At 39.0% G+C, this 24,383-nt stretch overlaps 1 protein-coding gene across 1 annotated transcript in view; it reads right to left on the bottom strand.

Moving 5' to 3' along the window:
- Positions 1 to 7,303: 7,303 nt before the first annotated feature.
- slc9a1a (solute carrier family 9 member A1a) overlaps positions 7,304 to 24,383 on the bottom strand; it is a 31,870-nt gene continuing 14,790 nt past the window's right edge. The window contains exons 4-13 of the mRNA XM_085365355.1: positions 22,984 to 23,201; positions 18,278 to 18,480; positions 15,221 to 15,310; positions 12,721 to 12,791; positions 12,222 to 12,398; positions 11,284 to 11,407; positions 10,824 to 10,925; positions 8,577 to 8,658; positions 8,232 to 8,288; positions 7,304 to 7,730 (exon numbers count right to left, since the gene is read on the bottom strand). Coding sequence (XP_085221481.1) covers positions 7,441 to 7,730; positions 8,232 to 8,288; positions 8,577 to 8,658; positions 10,824 to 10,925; positions 11,284 to 11,407; positions 12,222 to 12,398; positions 12,721 to 12,791; positions 15,221 to 15,310; positions 18,278 to 18,480; positions 22,984 to 23,201 — 1,414 coding nt within the window. The 3' untranslated portion in view covers positions 7,304 to 7,440. The remainder of the gene's footprint in view (positions 7,731 to 8,231; positions 8,289 to 8,576; positions 8,659 to 10,823; positions 10,926 to 11,283; positions 11,408 to 12,221; positions 12,399 to 12,720; positions 12,792 to 15,220; positions 15,311 to 18,277; positions 18,481 to 22,983; positions 23,202 to 24,383) is intronic.

Raw genomic sequence — 24,383 nt, 5'->3', positions numbered from 1 at the left:
AACCATACATACTCACCGGTGAAGGTTTAGTTCAGCTGTGCACAAGCAGCTGGAAACATCTAGTCTTGGTTTGCCCAGTAACAAAAGCAACTGGCTCCACTGGCATGGATGTTTAAGCATTTGGCAACCTGGCTCTAAAGCTGGAACTGGAGACACATTTTTTAAAGACTTGTATGAAAGTTTTCTCTTACATACAAGTGATCAGTTTGTTTTTACGTCTTTTACGTACCTCAAGGTCCAGACAATTCACTGTTATTTGCTCCACACACATCATCCTTCGGTTTCTTTTACGTCACTGATTCTTTGGACAGAAGAGCTCAACTCTTGTTTGTTTGTAATATCAGTGATCTGGGAATTCAAGCGTATCTTATTGTTGACTGACCATTAATTCCTCTGGATGAGTTTCAGCTAAATGCCGGCAAATTTAAATACAAAGAGGATTTTTAAGCCAACAAAAGTTACAGTAATTGGAGTCTCAAATCAGACTCTTCAGATGTAAAATTAACTTGGCAACCAAGCGTCTCTGCTGAAAATTGATAGAATGCGACAAATGCCATCAATTTTAATGGGTGGTTATGATAAACAGAGCATATCCATTCTGCAAGTATTACAGAGTAAATGTGTTTGTCAGGCCAAGCTAGTTAAGAAGCACACGAGTCATTGTGATTTTCCATTTAACAGATATAAAGACGGAATAAACAAACTATCGCTACAGCGGCTGCAGCTTTCTCTCTGGATCTCCCAGCAAGCTGCAGCACTGCCAACCCGAGTAATACCCTTACGTTTTAACAAGGCAGACAGTTCATTCCGAGTTTATTAGACTCAGCATCCAATTATAAAATGTCTCCAAGATATATAAATCCAACTCATCCCTTTAATATTTTACTTTTGGGACAGTGTTTGGTCTGACTGCTGTCTGACTTTATTTTAATTATAAGATGAAGCGGACTCCCCTTCTGGCTAAAAAAGGTTATTGCACGTTCAAACTAGTGTAATGATCCATCCAGGGAGTTATGTTGATCCCTTTCACACAATTGCTTCAGTAGCCGTTGTATTTTTGTGGCAGTTTTACTTGATTGGAATAACTTCAGCTTATGACTTATCCACTACATTTTAGAAGGATTTTAATCCACTGCACTCATCTGTCATTGCTGATTGAAATTTGCAGGTTAAGGCTTTACAAACCAGATGAATAAGAAGATGCATTTATGAAATCAAGACTTCAGATTCTATTTGTGCATTGGCTCCTCAATAATTATAGTCCAATATAACAGGCAGAAATTCAGAAATAAACACTGTATTAGTATTTAAATATATTCGTCAAGTTCTTATTTTTTAATGTATCGCAGCAGTGCAGAGCAATGATGTAATAATTCTTTTGCTCAGAAAGCAAACAAACATCAGTAGATGACAGCGAATCCACTTTCATGTCTTCTCGTTCAGAGAGCTAAACTTTAAGTAAAGATCAAACAAGCAGAACTTTTTGAGTCACTTATATTTGGTATTGGTTCATGTCAGAGGTCAGAGGAGAATGGCTGGACTGCTTTGAACTCAAAAAACCACTTGTGGCAACTAAGGTGTGCAGAAAAGCATGTTAGGTGACAACAGGAAACTGAAGCAATGATTCACATGGGTTCATCAGAAAAACGTTGCCTGATCTAACAAGTCTCAGTGTGTTCTGTGACATTGGGACGGTAGGGTCAGAATGTGGCATAAATGAACGATGCAGGGATCCAACCTACCTTGTACCAACAGTTCAGGAAACAAAACAACTCTTTAAATGATGAGTCAGACTCAGGTGTGTCATAAAGTAAACCTTTAATCTCAGATATACTTTCAGATGTGGTTTTATTACCAGTTGTTAGTTTTACAGGTCATTACAATGGAATGCTGAAAGCTATAGATTATTCAACAAGAAAGTGCACACATGACATCCTTAAGATTCAGATTTGTACATCATATAATAAAATCTGCTATTCTATATTTTTCTATATTATCATTCATATGTATATAAAATTAAAAATAACCTTTAATCAACGCAAAAATTCCATTTGAAAACAAACAAATGACTGACACAAAATAAACAAATGAATTAAAAGGGAACTATAATCCACCGTTTCCAGCTTCTCTGCTTTACGACTAAGAACATCAAACCCATGCCTGATAATAAGGCCCTTCAAGAAGTACATTCCTTTATCCTGTGACGTTTCGGCTGACAATCGCACACAGCGTGTACAATCCATCACTATCATTATTGCTCCGTCTGTAACGTTTGTGTTAAAAGATAAAGGTACCGCTTGACTAAAGTGCTCAGCATTAAATAGTGACACACAACAGAGCCTAGTAAACACGAATGAAGACGGAAACAGTCTTTGGATGGCGATGTAATGCCACTGGATGTCATTACAGTGCTGATATAAACATGTGTGTCATTCTCAGATTACTGCCTTTAATAATCATTAGCCTCATACTGCCCAGCTGGTGAAATGTTAGGAGTACTTCGACGGCCAGTGTTTTAGCATGTCTTAGCCCATGTAGTCATAACCAAATTAGTGCTTACACTTATTGTGCTGCCCTTTCTTGTCAAATCTTCATTAATATCCATCAATACTAACATAAGACCCAACAGATATGTTGAATGGGAGGAATCTCCACTATATTAGTGCATTTCAAAAATCTATCAGATGCAGATGCTGACTTGACCTTTGGAGTGACTGAGCTGAAGATTTCACAGAGATTTGAGATATTGTAGTCAATGAACAGAAAACGATAGCTGCCTGGAGATCAAGGAAAACACAAAACTATTCAGGGGAAAAAAAGCATGCAAAAGCTACTTTAGGTTAATTTGGTTGATTGTTGGTTGGAACACCGAGTGAGTAATAAAGCTTTACTTATACTTTGAAGCAAGTCAGTCCATTTCTACTCTGTAAAGCTTGAACTCCACCTTTCAAAGCACAGATGACAAATGCTTCCAAACTCCTGGTAAACGTAAACATAAGATGGAGAAAACGCACAGTACAGCCTTCTGAAAAGCACATGAAATGACGCAGTGCACAACATCAGATACAATACTTACAATAAAAACTTTCACACTGGAATAAGCTCATAAAAACAACGCTTTAAAAGAAATGAAAGAACAAATAAAGCACATGGTGTGTTTCAATGAACACAGAAATATGACAAGAAAACAAAAAGATGAAATCAACACCGGCGAGCCAACGCCGTTGATTCTGTAAATTCAACATCACAACTTAAATCTAGAAGGACACTCGGACAGCACATCTTCTGCAAAGAACAAAGATGGATTACCCAACAACGATCCCGATCCTCACCAAACTTTTACAATCACTTCTATTTTGTACACACTCCAACTCTTTGCATGAAGTGTGATTAAGTTTCGCTTTGTAGTTTCTGCATAAACTTGCTGACAAGAACAAATGGCACCGATCCCAAACATCCGGCTCTGCTCTCGCACCGCTTGATGATCGATTTAGAAAAACATTCAGTGAGCAAGAAGCAAAAATGTGAAGAATGTATGAAGAAAACAGGCAGTTTAACTTTAAAAGGCTTTTGTTTTTTTGTTCGTGCAACAAGCAAAACAAAGGCAAGAGTGATCATTACATGACGTTTTGTAATATATATGGTTACAATAAAATAGGTTCTTCTATAGGCTGTATGGCTTCTGTTTAAAGTTTTCTGCACCAAACATTACCCTCCATGGAGTGTGATAACGTTTGCCCAAAATATGCATTTGGTATGAAAAATAAAGGTTTCTCTCTTTTTTCTTTTTTCCTTTTTTGGAGAAATTCAACTCTTTGGAATAACATAACAATACAATATAAAAATTAACGATGTGGTGTCTTGTTATAGGAACTGCTTTAATCTAAATGTGCCTCCTTTGGCTTCCCTCTGCTTGAGCACATGCACAGGTATTGTGAGCGTGTTGTAATTGGACAGAATTTGAACACTGGGACCTGCTTTGCATCTAAACAGTTAAACATACTAATAAGTAGGAGTCCTTTTAGAAATGTATTACTTGCTGCAACTTTCCTAAAATCTAATAGTCAGATTCTGCAAAGCATTAAAGGGTTAAGAGCAAAGTGCCTTTAAGTTGCTAAAACTTAGATCACCTGGGACGATGATAAAGAGATGTAGAGAAACTGCTCTCAGGATTTCAGCAATTTCAGTTCAACGCCAATTTAGACGGCCATAAAAGCTGCGTGTAAATATTACAGCCTTTAAGGGAACTTTAAAAAGAGGAGGTTGGAGGGTTGTTCTGCAAGTCAGGTTCTGGTACAATTCTTTGGTCTTTGACCACATCCTTGTTGACATTTTCACCACATATCTCCTGATAGTCTAACAGACATGCTGACATTTCAGAGCAAAGGGAAATTCAATTTAGTCAGGAAACAGGGAAATGAGATGTTTAAAGGTCTGTGAGCTGTAACTGATTTTAGACAACCAAACTCAACTGCAATGGTGTAGCTATGCTGAGATTTACTCCCTTTCACACGCATTCAGATGAGTGCATGTGATCCCCTGCTACAGTAACCACGTCTAGAAATTTGCAGATGATGGGAGGAGGAGCTAAGGACAGTCAGGCGCTTCTATTCTTTCCTCGGGTGTAACGTGAGGTTTGTGGTTTAAGAACCTTGAAAAGGGTTCCGTTGTTAATTACACCAAGAAAACAACCAAATTCATCACTCGATTCAAGCGATATGATTTTAAACCCATGAGTTGTTCTTTCACCCGCGTCTAATAACTCTGTGGCATCGGCCACTGTCCTTTTATTGAATTTAACCAGACAAGCAGGAATCAGCAATTTATCGCATCAGTAACTTAAATAACGAATGTTATATATTCCAAATCACTGAGTAGCTCTGTAAAAAGATGTGGATGTATTTTACAAACACACTGCTCAACCATAAAGAATATCAAAGAAACACTAGACTCAGTTTTCATGCCTGCAGGTAATGTTTCAGTCTTGCTTAGATGTGCAAAAAACTCTAGTTAAGTGTAAAGACTGTCTTAATGCCAGGGGTAGATTTAACTTTGCCTTCAGCAATGATGTGTATAAGCCATAATTTATGAATGGTATTCATTAATATAGCTTTTTTGTTTAGTCTGAATTTGTTACAGAGCTGCATAGAGTTAGATTTTTTTTTGCCATGACATGCCTGCAGTCTTAGCTTTTTAAAGAAGGTTAGGAGGCATGGACTGATTTCTGCACAAATTAACCCTCAATTCTCAACTCTTGTTATACCCTAGAGCTGGGCGATATGAGATTTTTTCATATCACGATATGTTGTTTTTTTTTTCATTTCAGGCGATAACGATATCTATCACGATATAAGCCAAATAACTATATTTGTAAGATTTAAATGTGCCGTTGCTCACAAGTAAAATGTGAAATAATCAGCAGCTTGTTTTTATTTAAATATTTATTTCCCATAATAAGTTCAACAGGGTAGATGTACTTAAGGAACATGAGACTTTTTCAGATAAATAAAGGCAAATATTGCAAACTACACAAAAGGCAGCCGCTAAAGCGTTTAAGTTTCAAAATAGAACAAACAAAACAGACTAAATTGTCAATTCCACTTAGAAACAAAATATTAATTCTAAAAATAAATCTTAGTTTGTTTTACAGAAGAACAGACAAAACTGACTAACTTTTGTCAATATCAAATAAACTGAGAACTAAAAGGAAATTCTCAATCTCTCCTTGTTGTATAGCTGAGCTTTTCAAACAGTTGTAACAGTTACTTTAGTCTGACAAAAGCCGAATGACGAATTAGCGCTTCCAGTCAGAGACTGAGGCTACGTCCACACGTACACGGGTATTTTTGAAAACGGAGATTTTCCGTTTCCGTTTTAAAAAATAATCCCGTCCACACATAAAGGCAGAAATGAAGGAAAACGCTGCTATGAACATGCAAAAGCAGCAGGTGGCGCTAGATTCCTAACCGTACCGAAATGTTGGCCAATCAGAAGTCTAGAAGCCTCGGTGGGAAAAAGTAAACAAAGCTGGGGCATAGAAGCAGAACCGAGTCGTATGTGTGGAGGGACAGTAACTGTGTGTATATGTAAGCATTTAAACACTGCAGAGAGTAGAATTAACAGTATTGTAGAAATTCATTTCACCGAAACAATAACGTGGCGCACAGTGTGACGCATGCACCAGTTTATTGTATTTCCAGACTTGCTTTCGGCACAATTTACAGTGCACGCTACTCTGTTTTTTGTCAGACTTGAAATAGCCGAAATACCTTCACACTACGGAACTTCTTTGGCTCTTCCGTTTGACAATCTCTCCGGCATTGGAACCATCATCTGTTTTCTCTTCGGTCACGCTCGGTTGATTTTTCTAGTCGGCACACTCATTTCCTCCATTATGCGCTGGCTCCATTACCCGCTGGCTGCTTCCCAAACAAACACACGTGCGGCTTGGCACTTGTGCTGTACGTAACAAGTCACGCGACGTGACGCTGCGGCTGTGATTGGTTTGGCTCTGCGCTACTTAATTTGGATTGGCTGACTTTTTTTTTTTTTTGAGGACAAGAGCGGCGAGGTCTATCGCGATAGCTTAATTTCTCTATCGAGTAAAAGTTATATCGCGATACATATCGTTATCGTTCTATCGCCCAGCTCTATTATACCCTCAACAATAATGCGAGGCAAAAATGTTTCTCAATGAGGCCAGTTACAAAAAAAGGTTAAAGGTCTTTAAAATACATATGGGTCTAAAATATGAGTGTGAAAGCTGATGGGCAGTATATTAATAACATCTACTTTGACAACTCTACTGATGCTTGAGTGAGTTTTAAAGGGTCTTATTAACTGAAAATAAAACATACATAAAAGGATATGACAATATGTGATTTAACTTGGGTGGAGAATTTATATGTATACTGGCAGATCAAAACATCTGTACTGCTTTACGGCCTAAGAAATTTGTAAAACTCTTCGGGTTTGTAGGTGTTGTAGACCCCATAAAGACGCTCAACAGACAGGAAAACAACTGTGGTTTACACAGCGACTAAAAAACATCCAGCTTTCAACCCATAACCCACAAACAGATGTTTGCGTCCCTGAAATTAAAGTATGTCATAAAAAACAGATACGATTTTTAAAAATGCACCAAGTGAAAAGGTTTGACATCAAATAAGGCCTAGAAATTTCTAAAAAGCTACAATCTAAACAATTGGATGCCCAGGAACTTTAAGTGACAGAATGACGGCGAGAAACTCGAGTGCAATAAAAGTCAAAGCTAGGTTGAAGTCGTTTTTGTGGCTTACCCAGTTCTCAGGAACTCTCCTTTTGCTTTTTGTTTCCCGTTCATACAGCATTTGCAGTTTTGGCTTGTTGGTTTCTGAACCAAAGAGATAACTTAGAGCAGAGCGGTGAAGCAGCCCTCTTCCCTCTAACTAGTCTGTCGTCTCAGGGGAGGAAGGCCCCATCCTCATCTTCGTCTGCACTGGGACCAGGGTCGCTCAGACACCTCATTAATCTCTGCTGATCTTTTGCTTCATCCTCTTCACTCGGCTTTTTAGCTTCCCGTGGCCTCGACGGGGGCTTCATCATCAGGCCCTGCTCCTCCTCCTCCTGCTGGTTAGCCTGTCCGAACTCATCCAACAGATTAACTGAGTCTGGAGACTGAGGAGAGGCCAGGTCTACCTGGATCATGGGCACCTTGTTCGATGCAGGCTTAATGCTGTAGGCTTGCGGGTCTATAAGCAGGACACAGGTAGAATATGAGGGATTTCAACTTATTTCACCAGCCTTTAAAAGGGATATAATATCACACAATCATTCCTTCAGCATGCACGAACAAGTACCAGTGGATGTACAAGTAGATGAACAAATATTAAGGGCAACAGAATCACTGCACAAAACTACACAACAACAGGCTTTAGGACCGTTCCCATTATTTCTAGTGTAACAAAAAATAGGGTAAAGTTAGTCATGATCAATTAAAGGTGCACCACATGCCAACTTTCAGTTAAAGTGAAGAACACAAACTGAAACTCCTCACATGTAACATGCTCAACTCCAATATGCTTGGCTACAATAAATCACCTGTACGTGGGCTTTTATCAGTTTAGTAATGAGTCACATCATTAGTAATGATTACTGAGTGCTTACAAGCAGGGTAACTGACACATGCGTTGTTAGAATTGCTCATGTGATAGCACGGCTTACGATTAATCTTCTCTACGCTCACAACATACCTGAACACATTTTGTTTCCTTTTTGCACCTGATCAGGTTTGAAATCAGTATGTTTGCCTAAAATAAAACCACAGATTGTTTTACATGCTGGCTGGCACATGCAAACACATTTCCATTAGTGGGGAAATATCTGTTGCAGCTGGGAACGGTAATAGTGTTTCTATGGTCTTTATTGCTCTGCAAATGGTATCGTGTGACCCTAACGAAATACAATCTCTGAATCTTCTGTGTCCCATTAAAGACATTTTCTTACATTATTTCAGGAGGTACCTGAAAGTAAGATGGTTGAGACTACTGGCTGTTTTCATTTGGCTGGAGCTAAGAATGATTCAGACATGCATTTACCTGAGGCCAGTCTGGCTCTGCACATGGTCGGGGAATCAGGGGGAGGGGCAGGGACCGTCAGGTAGGTATTCATCTCCTTTAACTAGGAAAAAAAAAAAACAGATATTGTTGGTGTGGGATGGTTTAGCCTTCTCCATGTAATCAAGCAAAACATATAATACAGTGTTGTACAAGTGTCAAAAACTGGCCATAGAAAAGGGGTGCAACACTTATTGAAACATGGAAACATGCATGAAAATACAGTTTATAAAGACAAAAATAGAGTTTGTACAATTCTAACAAGCCTGAAAGTGAATATTTGCTATGACCACCTTTCTTCTTTAGCACTGACTGAAGCCTCTTAAGAAAGCTTTCTTGTAATTTCTTTAGTAAGTTTTCAGTTCTCCAGGTTTCTTGTAGGACATTCAAAGCTCTTCTTTGCATGTTGGCTGGATTTTTTGGCTGTTAAAGGTGATCCCACACTGCTTCAATAATATTAATATTTGGGCTGTGGGACAGCCAATCCATCATTGACAGTGTGCCACTGTGTAATTTTCTCTCCAGGAATGCTTTTACTGCAATGGCAGTGAGTTTGGAATCATTGTCATTCTTAAAAATGAAGCTCTTGCTAATCAGAGGCCTTGTATATGATATTGCATGCTGGATCAAAATCTGATGGTACTTTTCATTCATAATTCCATCATTTTTGCCCAACACAACCGCCTGAAACTTAGCCCCAAACCATGACAAAGCCTCTATTGTGCTTTACAGATGGCTGTCGACACTCACTGCTACTCCATACATACCGACAACGATTTGATCCAAAAATTTTCTAATATAAATTCATCACTCCAGAACACCTGTTCTGGAGTGAACACCTGTTCAGCCCAGTCGTGTAATTTGTCCTACCTCAGCCTTTTCTCCCTACTATCTTTCCTTTGGCTCTTGACAACCCCTCTTTCCTCTGAGACCATTTCTGATGAAGCTTTAGCAAATAGTAGATAGATTAACTGAAGGGCCAGATGCATCTCTTAGGTTCCTTCTCAGGTCTTTGTTGAATTCTTTCCTATTTATTAAGGACATGACTTTCAGATATTGCTTATCTGCTATAAGCAGTTTTTCTGTCCTCCACTTGTCCAGTTTCCTTAATTTTTAAGGACACTCTGCACACCAGGCTGAGCTGTGCCAAGTTTCTGGCTAATATCCCTTTGTGAAATCACCCCGTCTGTCAAATTGTATTAAATTTTCCATTTGTCACAGATTCAACAAAATAAAAAAGGAAAAAATTATGCGTTTTTGTGACAGGCTGCTAGTGCCTTTAATGCATAAAAATACAATTTAAAACTGATTATTTGCTAAGTTGTCTGGTATGTGCAGACACAACACTGGTTCATCCCTCGAGTTAGGTGTTTTTTTTATGCCTGAATGATTCATCCCTCAGTGTTAAGCAGCTTACAACACACAAATAACAAAACAAAACAAACAACAACACTGCTCTGAAAATAGTGAGGTAAAACAAAATGGGTGGAAAAGCACACAATCTTCAAAGACAAACTTTGTAAGACCTTTAGAAAGGCTGAAGAACTATTGTTCAAGATCACTTTGGGGGAGGGGAAAAAAAAAAAAAAAAAAAAACTACAATAAAGCCTGACTCCTTGTACGCAAAACAAAGAAACGTGGGTGACTTGAGACTTTTGCACAGTTCTATATCTAAACATTCAAAATCAGTAATGTACAAAACTCAGATGGCAAGAAATCCAGTTTCTGTCTCATGTAATTGGTTGGAAAATACAGCAACCAAACTGAACCAGCTCAGAGATAGAGACATCATTAATCAATGTTATACAGAAACTTTATTAAAATTATGTGTCGCTTCATTAAACTCTGCAGACATCATCTTGAGCCTACAGTAACTTCTAGCACATTCAATTTAGCCTAAACAGAAGTCTATTTTTATTATCTAATTACAGGCTGGCTAAAATGAAAATAATCACAGAGCCACTCAACTGTGAGAATCAATCAGCTCCTATTTGTGACAGGAAAATTAATTTAAGAGAATGAGGGTGGACTCTAATTAAAACACAAATCATAGTTTTAGTTGAATCATTATACTGTTGGCTACCCAGTACAAAAAAAAAGTAGAAAAACTGCTCCTTTGGTTCTATGAAATATACTTTGAGTCACAATAGGTTGTTTTCTTCAATACAGATTTATTTATTCTGGCAAATGTTTGTTCGAAAAAATTCGACTTCAAAAACTGAAACTTACCTTCTTCTCTATCTGAAACATCTTTTGCTTCTTTAGGAATAAATCGCTGAGTCCATCCTCGTAAGGATCGGCCACCAGTGTGTGTCTGTTGTACGAGCGCAGCTGAGAAAGACAGACACATGAACACACGTTAAAGAGATTGCAGTCCTGCAAACATCACTGCACATTTAGGCAGGTTATGATCAGAACTAATAAAATTATTTTCCAAACTAAATAAATTAATTTTGTGTCCTTTAACAAAAAAAAAAAAAAATGTGCAGAACTAATTATTTTAACTCCAAGTCTATCTCAAAAATCAATAAATGTGTTATGAACTAATGGGAGGGAGATCCCTTGTGAGCACCAATCAATACTTATTATGGATTGCTTAACTCCCATTGAGACAAGGGCAATTTTTAATCCAGATGAGAAACAAGCATATCAATAAAGAGTCTAACTATTCATTTGTAAGCAAAGTTACCCTCTGTCGTGTCCTCTGAAGGTTGGTCCTGAGGATTTTCCGGATTTCCTCCTCTTTGTTTTTAGACAGCTGTGGAATAGCTCGCTCTGGTGCAGGCTTGGTTGAAGGCCTGGGCTGGATGTTCCTGACAATGACACAGGGGGGGGGAAAAAAAAAAAAAAAACAGTGTTTGTATAGCACAACAGTTACACAACTTAAACGTGTATAAACACATCGATGATGCTTAAAGATTAGACACATTTGATGAAGCACAGCTACTTATCTTTCTGCACAACATAACACAAAGGATTTTCCTTTGTGTTAATACTACTGTTTCCTACTGTGCACACACCATTTCACAATTGGTGAAGATCGACTCACTTACACTAGAAATTAAGACTAGTCAAGGATCCTTTAGTGATTTAACACTGATTGCTTATCCTTCTTGGATAATACAACTATCCAAGAAGACCTTTACAGTTACCAAACACTCCTTGTTACTTGGTAGAAGAAAAACAAGAGAGAAGGTGTTGTTTATACAAAAGTATTAGCAAAGAATCTGTAATGCATCAGTGGCCATTTAAGCATGAGCCATTTCCTGTCATCAGTCTTCCCAACTTCAAAGCTATGGACAAACCCAAAAGATAATAAAAAAGGGCTAAAAATGTCTTTAAAAAATGTATAATTATGTACGAACACACACACAAAGAATGAGCATATATATGGTCATATGTTCATTTGTGTCTCATGTTTATGATATCAGTGAAATTTAAGCCTGTCAACTTTTTTCTGTGGTTATGTATTACGCCACCATATCAGGCCTTAATGTCACTACTGTTGTACAATTTAGTGAGTAGATGAATTGCGTTCACCTAAATGTTCCCAACACTGTAAAAAACAAACAAACAAAAAACATTACGATAAAAATGACTTTGAGCACGATGCTGTTTAGCACTCACTGCATGGAAACAGTGGAAGGCACAGCAGAAGGCATCTTGATTCCCCCTCCACTCTCCACCAGCTGAATGGCCTGTTTCATCTCCATCTTGTGGTAGAAGGCAATGAGCTGCGGCTCCTTGGAGCGTTCGCCGGCAATCAGGCACTTCTTCACATACTTCTTGTTGAAGCGGTTGAGTCTGAGAGGACAAAGGGAGCGAAAAATTAAGACAGAGACAAAGAGTGAAATACATGAATTAATTACTGGCAACAGCATTTCTGCATTTATTGACATAAATAAATATGTTGTAATTAGATGAAGAAGAGGCCAAGTTCAACATTTTCAATTTTGACAATTAACAAGTTTAAAAAAAAAAAAAAAAAAAAAAAAGAGCAACTACTAAATATTTCAAACTAGTCGATACATACAAGTAATTTGTAATAAGTATTGTTACAGTTAGCTGTATTTGAGTTATAAAATTAATAATGTTATGTCAGATTGATTCTCTTTAAAATCCATACTTGTCCTTCCAGTGGTGATGTCCATAGTGTCCACAGATATCCTCGATGCCAGTGAGTAAGTGGTCAAGGAACTGGGGATGGGAAAAAGCCACAATAGTTGCTGAAGAGCCTTAAAATTGTACTCCAGAATGAATCAGACTTTCTGGACTCTACTGACCCAGGTCCTCTCTGGGGAGAAGTCTCATATATAGTAAAACAGGCTCAGAGTGGTGCAAAGACGCAAAAAGTAACCCTCCATCTATTATAAATTACATCCAAAGGAACATATTACATTTACTGGATTTAGAGCAAATTTCTTTTATGTAAGTAACAATTGCAAGTTTCTATATTTTGCATCCCTCCATCTACAGCATACCACTTGAATGTGAAAGTATTTGTCGTGTAACCATGATTACATTCACTCTTATACTACACTCAATACTCAGCTACATCTTGTAATTCTTGCATTACTGCTGTTACATTTGTTGTAAACACCCTCTGAGATTAGTCCGACATCATCATCATCGTTGTACTAAACAGCAGCCGACAATTCAGGTTAAAACAGAATCTATGAGATATGACCAGCAGCAGCAGCAGCAGCAGCCAGGTGATTGATTTGACAGGATTTCTTAACAGTGGCACCATGCCTGCTCAGAGAACTGAAGAAACACACCAATGGATTTGTTGCTCAGCCTGCAGCTGGTTCGCCAATCAGACCGGTGCTCTGACTAAGCCTGCAGATGACAGTCTGACAGTCGGTGTTGCTATGGGAACAAGTCATTAAGCAGAACTGTGCAATCTACTTCTGCTTTGTCAGGAGTAACTGATTCACATAAAGACTGACTGCCCTGAACAGTGGGGGTTAAAAGGTCTCATTTTTAAAAGCGGCAGCAATGGATGCTAAATAATGAAAAGATCAATATATAGGGATCCATTCTGTAATGTTCTTCAGCTACAAAATCCTTAACTGTGGGGTTTCTCCTTAGACCAGCTTATGTCTATTCAACACCTCAATACAGAAACCAGTACACTGTGTCCGATTTAACTCTTTATGACCACACCACATTATGTAGTTATAACAATCTTACCATCTCAAGGTGATATTTTCCTTTTCAGCTCTATAGTTATACAAACGGAATATAATTTACATTCTGATACCAATGCCAAGCTGAGAAATGTATCCCAGCAGCAATGTACTGGGAAATGAAGAAAAGCAACCAAACACAATGGAGATGGCAGAAAATGGGCTAGTATGCAGATTATTTGCCACAATATAACTTAGTGCAGAGTTTCCTCAAGCATCTCAGTGAATCTAACCTCTGGTGTTTTACAGTGAAGGGCAAGCCATTAGGGCTGCCTGCCTATTTTGCATCAAAAGCTGGTGACTCATAGATGCCTGTGTGCATGTTTGTGTGTCTGCTCATGTGCAGTCTAATTTTCTGAGATGGGTTAATGACTTTAACAGTAGGTCAGTGAACCACTGCGGTTAAAATTTCTAGAGTATCAAAAAGTACAGATACCAGACATGCTTTTGGATGTGATGAGTTTGACTTAAATCAGACAGTTAAAAGAAAAAAGGAGAAAAACTGTACGACCAAAGTGTTGGTATTATAGTACGGGTCACCAAAAACTAATTTTATGATCCAAGTGTGAATTGACAATCACTGCGTGTACATCAAACACGTTATACAACTATGCAGTACCACCACACTGTCAGTAGGTGGGAGCAACGACCAAAGTTTGAAAACCTAAACGACCTCAGAGGCCTCATCAGTTGAAAAGCATTTCACATATCCTCCTGAGAACCAGGCTATTCATTTATGTCCTCTCTAATGGGCATTTGTTTTTGGTCTATATCTTTTGACTTATTTGAGCTACCCTACCAGGCCTGATGTACTAAATAGAGGACATCCTTGGCTTTCTCATGTGTTTGTGTGGCCTCTTCTAGCTCCAAAGAGGCAGGAGATTACAAAAAAAAAAAAAAAAAAAAAAAAAAAAAAAAAAAAAAGCTCAATGGAAAGATTCTTTTTTCCTCAGCTCTCAGGAGAATATTACATAACTACCACTGAAAGGAATGTGTAACACCTTTCTTGCCAAACATATGCTTGTTAGCTTAAGTGGTGATTGCAATTTGCCCATAGGTGTGGCTACGTGGGTGCCTGGATATCTATTTCTCTGTGTTAGCTCTTACATGGACTGGTGACCTGTCCAGGTTTTACACTGCCTCTCACCCACAGCTGTGATAGGCTCTAGATTCCACTGACCCCAAGTTTGATAAGCAGCTAAGAAAAAGGACTGATTGATGGTTGGGTGGATGTTGCACACATTCCTTGCAAAATAAAGTGGCTCGAGGTGACTGTTTGGTGCTACATAAATAAAACTGCATTGAACTGAAATTCCACTAGTTCAAATAATTCCAGTATTTGTCAAATACATCCCAAAAGGTTCTGAGTCATCTGTCTGTGCAATCACTGCAACTGACAGTTGACTGCTGTGAATGGCTAAAGGCAGAAGGCTGTACCTGGGTGTGGATCTCTTCATTAATGGAGCGTTTGGCCTCTTGTTTTTTCTTCACCGCCAGCAGCTCCACCAGGGGTTTGATGGTCATGCCCTTCAAGGAGGATAAGAGGAAGAAAACATTATGCAATGTACACACCTCCCTACAGTGGTTAACGTGGTAAAGACAGAAACATATCTGCATCTACCCGTCTGTTCAAACAATTAAAACTTATTGTAGTGTTTTTCTAACATTTCTGCATCTCTTTGTCAAAGTCATGAAGAAGCTCCACACTTTTTAAATCAGATCAGTCCCGGTTACCGAAATCAGCTGAAGGCTGAGTAGTGTTACAATGCACATTTGTTAGAAAATCCCACAGCACATAATATTTTGGAATGTACAGGAAGTCCCAGATTTCAACAAAATCATGTATAACTAGTTTGTTACATAGTAAATGTAAAAATGGAGCTAAAAATTTGCATAACACGAACAAGTCTTCTGTACGGGTCTCCCTTCATCCTCCCCATCTTATAATGCCTAATAATGTTTGTTTTCATGTTTGTAAATATATCTGCTTTTTAAACTGCAAACATTGAGAAATAACTCTGACAAAAAACAGAAACAAACATCAGCATCTTTCATTCTCTTAATTAACTTTCACTTAGTTATACTGGAAATGTTCTTATGTTATTATATGGCATAATTGCACCGCTCTGCACCTCGGCAGCTTGAATGTATCATTCTGCTTATTAAACAGATTAAGACAGCCATCTGGTTAACGGTAATGGCATAAACTGGATGACAGAGGATTCCTGCTGTTTAATAATACAGGCATGTATGCACAGGATTCCTTTGCCTTTATCACCTCATGTTTACTCCATACATATATAAGGATTAATATACAAGAACTTTCAAAGATGACATTCCTTTCTTCAGGGAACTTGCGATTTGATTAAAATGCTGCACTTTCACCTCATTGGCACAGCTAATCAGTGTCAGACTGGCCCAATAAGACTGATTGTATTTTTTAACAATTTGCCATCTGAGCCTGAACAAAAGACCCATTATTTTTAGTCTGAGTGAATTTTATCATGTTTCTACACTTGTAACAATGCCTGCTCATAATTACAGAAATATAACACTCTCTGTACTGTAGTTTAACATTTAACTACATTATAAACATCATGAATGTCCTACCAAACGAAATAGTTTCACGTGGCCATCTTGAATAAACAGTCATGCCAGTTAAAACATCACTGACACTAAATTAGACATTTAGTCATGACCAAGATCATAAATCCAGACTTGTTAAGGGCTCAGTTCCTAGTGTAATGGCCACGAGGAGACAAACACAAGTAACCCAAAAAAAGGGAAATCTCATTCATATGCCGACTGACAAATAAAATAATGAAGCTTTTCACTTCATATCAGTAAAACTTCCAAATAACAATGCTCATGCAGATACAGACACAAACTAAACCTTGGAGGTAAAAGAGGCTTCTAATTACAAACTCCTGGTCTGCGCTGGCGACAGAACCAGAGTTCCAGCAGCATGAATAAAATATGTTTGACATCTAAGTTTTAAAGCGAGAGAATGTGCTTTCAGGGTTTTATTTTAGTTGCTGCCTGTCTGGGGCCAAATAACCTCTGAAAATCTTCCTACAATCCCACCTGGAGACTGGTTTATCTGACATGGCTAAGTGATGCACCGCAGTGCTTAAAATAAACAAAACACAATGCATGTGCAACACTGAATGTGTCTTTATCTTGAATTCATGTTTCCAGAACCAAGCTTTCAGAGCAAAACTGCATGTCTTTAGACCCATATCTCTTACTCCTTCACAGTTTTTGCATTTGATCTACAGATTTTCTCACTTGCATTTGTGTTAGCGTACACACCTACAGCACAAAATTACATTTTCAAAAACAGGAGCTCAGAGAAAAGAAAACAGGAGTTGAAGCTGAGGAACTGGTGTGATAAAAATAGGCTTTTTTTTCCCCTAAGGGAGGAAGTAATAAGCCTCCTTCTGCAAATATGCTCTATGAAATATTTTTTATTTTAGTTTAATTCTCTGCATGCATGAATGGTTGCAGAAACATTTGTTCTGAGAGACTAAATTGACAGACAAACAGTACAGGAAACATTCAAACTAGATGTATTAGATGCAAATATACTAGACCAAAAGGAGCTCTCTTGCAAAGAGAGATGGACATGAGTGGGTAGAAATACATATCGTGATAACAACTGATGTGATGTCTAACCTACACTTACCAGCCACTTTTCACTGTGGCATTTAAATGATTCTCAGTTGGTATTAAGGATCCAGAGTGTGCCAATAATATGTCCCCCCCTACACAACCAGCAGCACTCTGAACACTTAATACAAGGCAGGGTAGATCAATGCTTTCACATTGTTTACACCAAATTCTGACCCCATCGGCAGCAGCACAAATCAAGACTCAGACCAAACTCCATTTTCCAATCTTTGACTGTCCAATTTTGGCAAGCCTGTGCAAACTGCAGCCTTAGTTTTCAGTTCTTAGCTGACAGGAGTGGTACTTGGTGTGGATTCCTGCTCTAGGATTTGAGTTACTGGTGTCTTCCTTTCAGCTCAAAACAGTCTAGTAATTCTCCTCCGATTTCTGGCATCAACAAAGCATTTTTGCTCCATGAACTGCTCTTTATTGGATATTTTCTCTTTCTCTAAACTTCAGAGGGGGCTATGTGGGAAAACCAGCTGATTCTGAATGTTAACACCAGGTTTGTCTGGAACTGACAACCATGGCATATTCAAAGTCACCATCCTGATGCCAGATATGAATTTCAGAAGGCCATCTTTACATCTTGACCAGTGCTTAAATGCACTGAGTTGCTGCCGTGTGAGTGACTGGGTAGATTTGTATTAACAAGCAGCTGAACTGCAGCTGAATATCTAATAAAGTGACCTTTAGGTGTAAAATGGATTTTTATTAAAACTTCTTACAAAAGTCTAACGCCAACTGTTTACAAGTTTTGTGAGGGGTTTTCTGATTAACAAATAAATAAATACATAAATAAATAAATAAATAGAGTACTCATACCTGAACAAACACAGTGAAAAAAATCACAGTGATAATGGCAGTGAGGAAAATTTCCCTCTCAGGAAAGTGCTCTTTGTTAAGCAGGAAACCAAGGGAGAAGGCAATGGCACCTCGCAGGCCACCGTAGGCTATAATGAACTGATCCTTGGTGGTCAGCTTGACAATGCGGAACTTGTTGATTATAAAGGTCAGACCAACAACACCTGGAAAGAACAGTGTACAAATTAGTCAGGCTTTGTGTGTCAGTGATGTTTTAAGTGTTCTAAATGCAATCTTTCTAGTGTCTTTGGATTGCAACAAAAAGAAAGGACGGAAATCTCAGAAGATTTCAGAAGAATATCTAACTTTCTCCATATCTTTCTGTGCTGTTCTAGCTTTGGGTTAACCTCTTAGGGTCAGTTAGAATCTGAGCAATTTTTTCTGCTGTATGAGGAAGGCAAAACATCCACTTGAAAATATTAGGTAATTTTCATGAACACTAATCAACCAAAGCCACTGAAATATGAAAATCTATAGCAGTGACATAAATGACCTGAAAGGAAAAAAACAAAACAAAAAAACAACTCTTCAAAATATGAAAAATGCTAAAGCATACACTGTAAAGCATTGAGCACCTCTGTGTGAACTATTAAAAAAAAAATTATGAATTTGGAAAAAAAAGAACAACAACAAAACAAAAAAACCACTGGAACGATCACAAGACAAGAACTTGGAACTGCTTTCCATCATAAGATGCTGTATCATATGATCCAAGTAAGATGTGTGTGACTTATGACTGATCATATATATAGTGAGAGAACCCTGCAGTCACTGATACTTTCACTTTCAATGCCACCCCGGCAAAACACACACACACACACACACACACACACACACACACACACACACACATATATATATATATATATACATATATACACATATATACATACATATACACATATACATACATATACATATACATACATATACATACATATACATACATACATATATATATATATACACATATACATACATACATATATATATATATACACATATACATATACATATACATATATATACATATATACATATATATATATATATATACATATACATATATACATATACATATATATATACATACATATATACATACATATATACATACATATATACATATATATATACATATATATATATATATATATATATATATATATACACATACACACACACACACACACGTATATACTAGGGGTGCAACGATATTCGTATCGATATTGAACCGTTCGATACAGTGCTTTCGGTTCGGTACGCATATGTATCGAACAATACAACATTTGTAATTTATTTTATCAATTTTCCTTCTGACGATGCTGTCTGTGTTGAGCGCTCAGTGAATCTGTGTTCGACTACTCCGCCTAGGCTGCACTGTCCAGCGCAGATCCACTGAGCGCTCAACACAGACAGCATAGTCAGAAGGAAGAGCGCAGGGCACCTCCCCCACCCTCATTCAGATCTGGCGTTTGGAATTATTTTGGTTTTCATGTGACGTATGACCCTGAAGGTAAGCGAGTCATGGACTAAAGTAAAACAGTATGTTGGATGTGCCACGCAATGCTCAATTACATTGGTGTGAACTAGTGTGCTAGCGCAGTTAGCTCGTTAACGTGTTGGCCGTCTAGCCCCATGCACGGAGCGATCGGCGGTAGCTCGTTAACGGAGATTTGCCGTGTTGTGGCGTTAAGGTCATTTCAACGAGATTAACCTGAAAGCACTAGTGGGAACACGACGAATATGACTGCACATTTACGCCGACATCATCCTAGTGCAAAGACAAGTGAAAGCAGACAAAAAAAGCAAGCATGCTACTAACTTTAGCCGAGTCATTTAGACAGCTGTTAGCACATGATTCTCCTTATGCTGCTGAGAATATAGCCCAGAAGAAGCGGATAGTATAGCTTTTATTTTGGAAAGAGCCATCTCTCTGTAATAAACTCTCTTTTCCAAAGATGAGTGATTCCTCAATCAGATACAGGGCTTGCAATATCGCTAGCCCGACGTCCCGGAGCTAGCGATTTTTTCAGTCGGGCTACCAAAATCTATCTCTTCCCTGCCCGTCGGGCTATTGTAGGAAAAATATATGTCAATGCTTTTGCATTCTTTCAGAAATGTAGCTGGGTAATTATGTCATTGGCATCGGTGAGCCACTGTCAATATGTGACATATTGAAGTCGCGTTTGAATTTGCGCTCGTTTTTTTGCTTTCACTTTGCAATCGTGCGAACTGTGTATAGAGAGCGACAGTACTGATCTGTGAGTGATGATAATTTGTGCACCAATTCCTCTGACATCATCTTATTAATCGTTAGCTTACTATGCAAACATGACAAGTGAAATCTCCCGCAGCTTAAACATGTGAGAGGTTGATCGCGCAGAGAATCGCTGAGCTTATGTGAGTGAGCGTGTAAAAGCATTTCAGTTCTGCTGAGCCAAATAAGACAGGTCAGGGTGAAGAAGTGACAGCCAAAGAAAAGCTTACCACAAAACGGAGAAGTTATGACAAATCAGACTATAAGGCAAAAAGAAAGTGCAGCTTTATGGTTTCATGGACAAAAGAATTTCTGTGGCTGCGATATGACGAGCTAAATAACCAGGGCTGCACATAAGTGGTCCGCAGGTGCGCATTCGCTGTCAAAATAAAAAACACGCACAAGGGTTAGGGTTAAATTTAAAAACTGTACTTTTGAGTTAAAATATATATTTATAATTTTAATAAATGACAAATTAAAAATGCATGAACATTTTTTTGTATCGAAAAAATATCGAACCGTGACACCAAAGTATCGAACCGAACCGTGAATTTTGTGTATCGTTGCACCCCTAATATTATTTATTTTTATTTATTTATATATATATATAAAACAACACCCAGCACGCCCCTGCGGGCGGTTTATCCTTCAAGCTCGGGTCCTCTACCAGAGGCCTGGGAGCTTGAGGGTCCTGCGCAGTATCTTAGCTGTTCCCAGGACTGCGCTCTTCTGGACAGAGATCTCCGATGTTGTTCCCGGGATCTGCTGGAGCCACTCGCCTAGCTTGGGAGTCACCGCACCTAGTGCTCCGATTACCACGGGGACCACCGTTACCTTCACCCTCCACATCCTCTCGAGCTCTTCTCTGAGCCCTTGGTATTTCTCCAGCTTCTCGTGTTCCTTCTTCCTGATATTGCTGTCATTCGGAACCGCTACATCGATCACTACGGCCGTCTTCTTCTGTTTGTCTACCACCACTATGTCCGGTTGGTTAGCCACCACCATTTTGTCCGTCTGTATCTGGAAGTCCCACAGGATCTTAGCTCGGTCATTCTCCACCACCCTTGGGGGCATCTCCCATTTTGACCTCGGGACTTCTAGGTTATACTCGGCACAGATGTTCCTGTACACTATGCCGGCCACTTGGTTATGGCGTTCCATGTATGCCTTGCCTGCTAGCATCTTGCACCCTGCTGTTATGTGCTGGATTGTCTCTGGGGCATCTTTACACAGCCTGCACCTGGGGTCTTGCCTGGTGTGATAGACCCCAGCCTCTATGGATCTTGTACTCAGAGCTTGTTCTTGTGCTGCCATGATTAGTGCCTCTGTGCTGTCTTTCAGTCCAGCTTTGTCCAGCCACTGGTAGGATTTCTGGATATCAGCCACCTCCTCTATCTGCCGGTGGTACATACCGTGCAGGGGCCTGTCCTTCCATGATGGTTCCTCGTCTCCCTCCTCTTTCTTGGGTTTCTGCTGCCTGAGGTATTCACTGAGCACTCGGTCAGTTGGGGCCATCTTCCCAATGTATTCTTGGATGTTCCTTGTCTCATCCTGGACTGTGGTGCTGACACTCACCAGTCCCCGGCCCCCTTCCTTCCGCTTAGTGTACAGCCTCAGGGTGCTGGACTTGGGGTGAAACCCTCCATGCATGGTCAGGAGCTTTCTTGTCTTTATGTCAGTGGCTTCTATCTCCTCCTTTGGCCAGCCTATTACCCCAGCAGGGTACCTGATCACGGGCAGGGCGTATGTGTTGATGGCCCGGATCTTGTTCTTACCATTCAGCTGACTCCTCAGGACTTGCCTGACCCTCTGCAGGTACTTGGTGGTTGCAGCCTTTCTAGCGGCCTCTTCATGGTTCCCATTTGCCTGCGGGATCCCCAGGTACTTGTAACTGTCCTCTATGTCTGCAATGTTGCCTTCTGGTAGTTCTGGTAACTACCAGAAAATATAAATAAATATATATATATATATATATATATATATATATATATATATATATATATATATATATAGATATATATATATATATATATATATATATATATATATATATATATATATATATATATATAGATATATATATATATATATAGACACAGAGAGTATGACAAATCAATAACAAGAAGAACTTGTGACAACTCAGTGGAGAAATCCTCAGGGGCAATTCCACCAACAGCTGTGTAATAACACATGATGGAAACACTTAATCCCAGTTCTTTTATTAAGAATGAGAATCACAATGTAACCCAATCACCTCCTTTGCCAAAGAAAACAAAAAGCAAACTAACCTTGAATGCTAGTAATATAACAAATATATTCCTCTGTTGCATACACTATGTCACACTTGAAATTTGCTTTCATGCATATATTTGAAGAAGTCGTGCAAAAATACAGAAGCAGGACTGACCTATAACCCGTGCAACAAGACACAGAATGACTGTGACAGTAACGAAGGTCCAGTTCCAATCGTGAGGTCCAGCAACCGTGGCCACTCCCAGAAAAATAAAGATTAGAGTCTCACTGACACTGCTCCACATTTTCAAGAAGTATTTAATGGTGGTGTGGGACTTGTGGGATATGTTGGCCTCCACATAGGGTCGCATCACGGCGCCGCATGCTATTAACCTGGGAAGAGAAATAGTAATAACAGAATTTTTTTTAGATATACAGAAACAATTAATGTGGGGTTATTTTGGTCTCATTTCTCATCCAATTGAAAACATTATTGACCACAATAAAGTCATATAACACAGAACCACTTTATGTTTTAAAAGGAAAACATGGTTAAAAGTAGTACCAGTTTTCCTGAGCTGCCAGTTAGAGTGACCACTTTAAAAAATAAAAAATAAAAAAGCTCAGAGGTTCAGTTACGGACTAATTTGGAAAAATAAACAAAGTTATCTCACAATTCCTGTCTGGCAGCCACCTCCCTGTTCTAATCTAGTCATGCAATGTTTGTGTGTCAAAAAAAGGGCCAAAAGCAACTGACAAATATGCTCAATAATCCACAGCAGCTGGTCAACATTCCTCCTCCTTGTCAGTATTGCCTTTCAAGGTTTTGCAGAAATGATAAAAGGAAATCACATCAATAAGTTCTTTCTTTCCTCTTTCACAGACCAGTAATACAGAAAACCAAATCCAGATTTTAATATGAGGGGCAACACAGCTGCAGGCAAAGGATTGTCCTTGAAGCTACATATCCATCATTCCTGACTTAGGGGTGAGACTAACTGCATCAGCACCTCCCGTCAGGAACATCAGTAAGACCTGCAATCTTAAACAGCCTGAAAGTAAACAGAAAATCAATTGCTACGTACTACAAGAGCTGATGAAATGGTATGTCAGAAAATGCTATACATGCCACTAAATCAAAGGAGCTTGCAAAGAAAAGCGTCTGGACTTCTTTAAGTTGCTTGAAGACGTTTCACCTCTCATCCGAGAAGCTTCTTCAGTTCTAAGGTCAAATGGTGGAGAGTCCCAGATATAAACCTAGTGGGAGTGACCCCCCACAGAGGGACAAAAGGACCCCCTGATGATCCTCTAATCGCCTGAGCCAAGGTGTGAAACTGGGTGTGGGTCCCAATCAGCCAGAGTTTCGGGTGAGTTCATTGTGAAACCTGGCCCCACCTTATCATGCGAATTCCTGAGATCAGATGGCCCAGGATGTGAGTGGGCGTTAAGGCGTCTGGGAAGGGATCTCAAAATTGGATTATAGATGGCAGAGAGTTGGTGTCGTAAACCACTGCCTCTGTTCAAAGATGGTCGCTCACAGTGGACATAGACGGCTTCTTTCACTCCTCTTTCAAA

Source organism: Diplotaxodon limnothrissa, linkage group LG11 (assembly GCF_057381915.1).
Source record: "Diplotaxodon limnothrissa isolate DT_005_m linkage group LG11, D_limnothrissa_male_GT1.1, whole genome shotgun sequence".
Classification (NCBI taxonomy): Eukaryota; Metazoa; Chordata; class Actinopteri; order Cichliformes; family Cichlidae; genus Diplotaxodon; species Diplotaxodon limnothrissa.
Note: the sequence above shows the minus strand (reverse complement) of the source record. Positions and strands in the feature narration are given on the sequence as shown.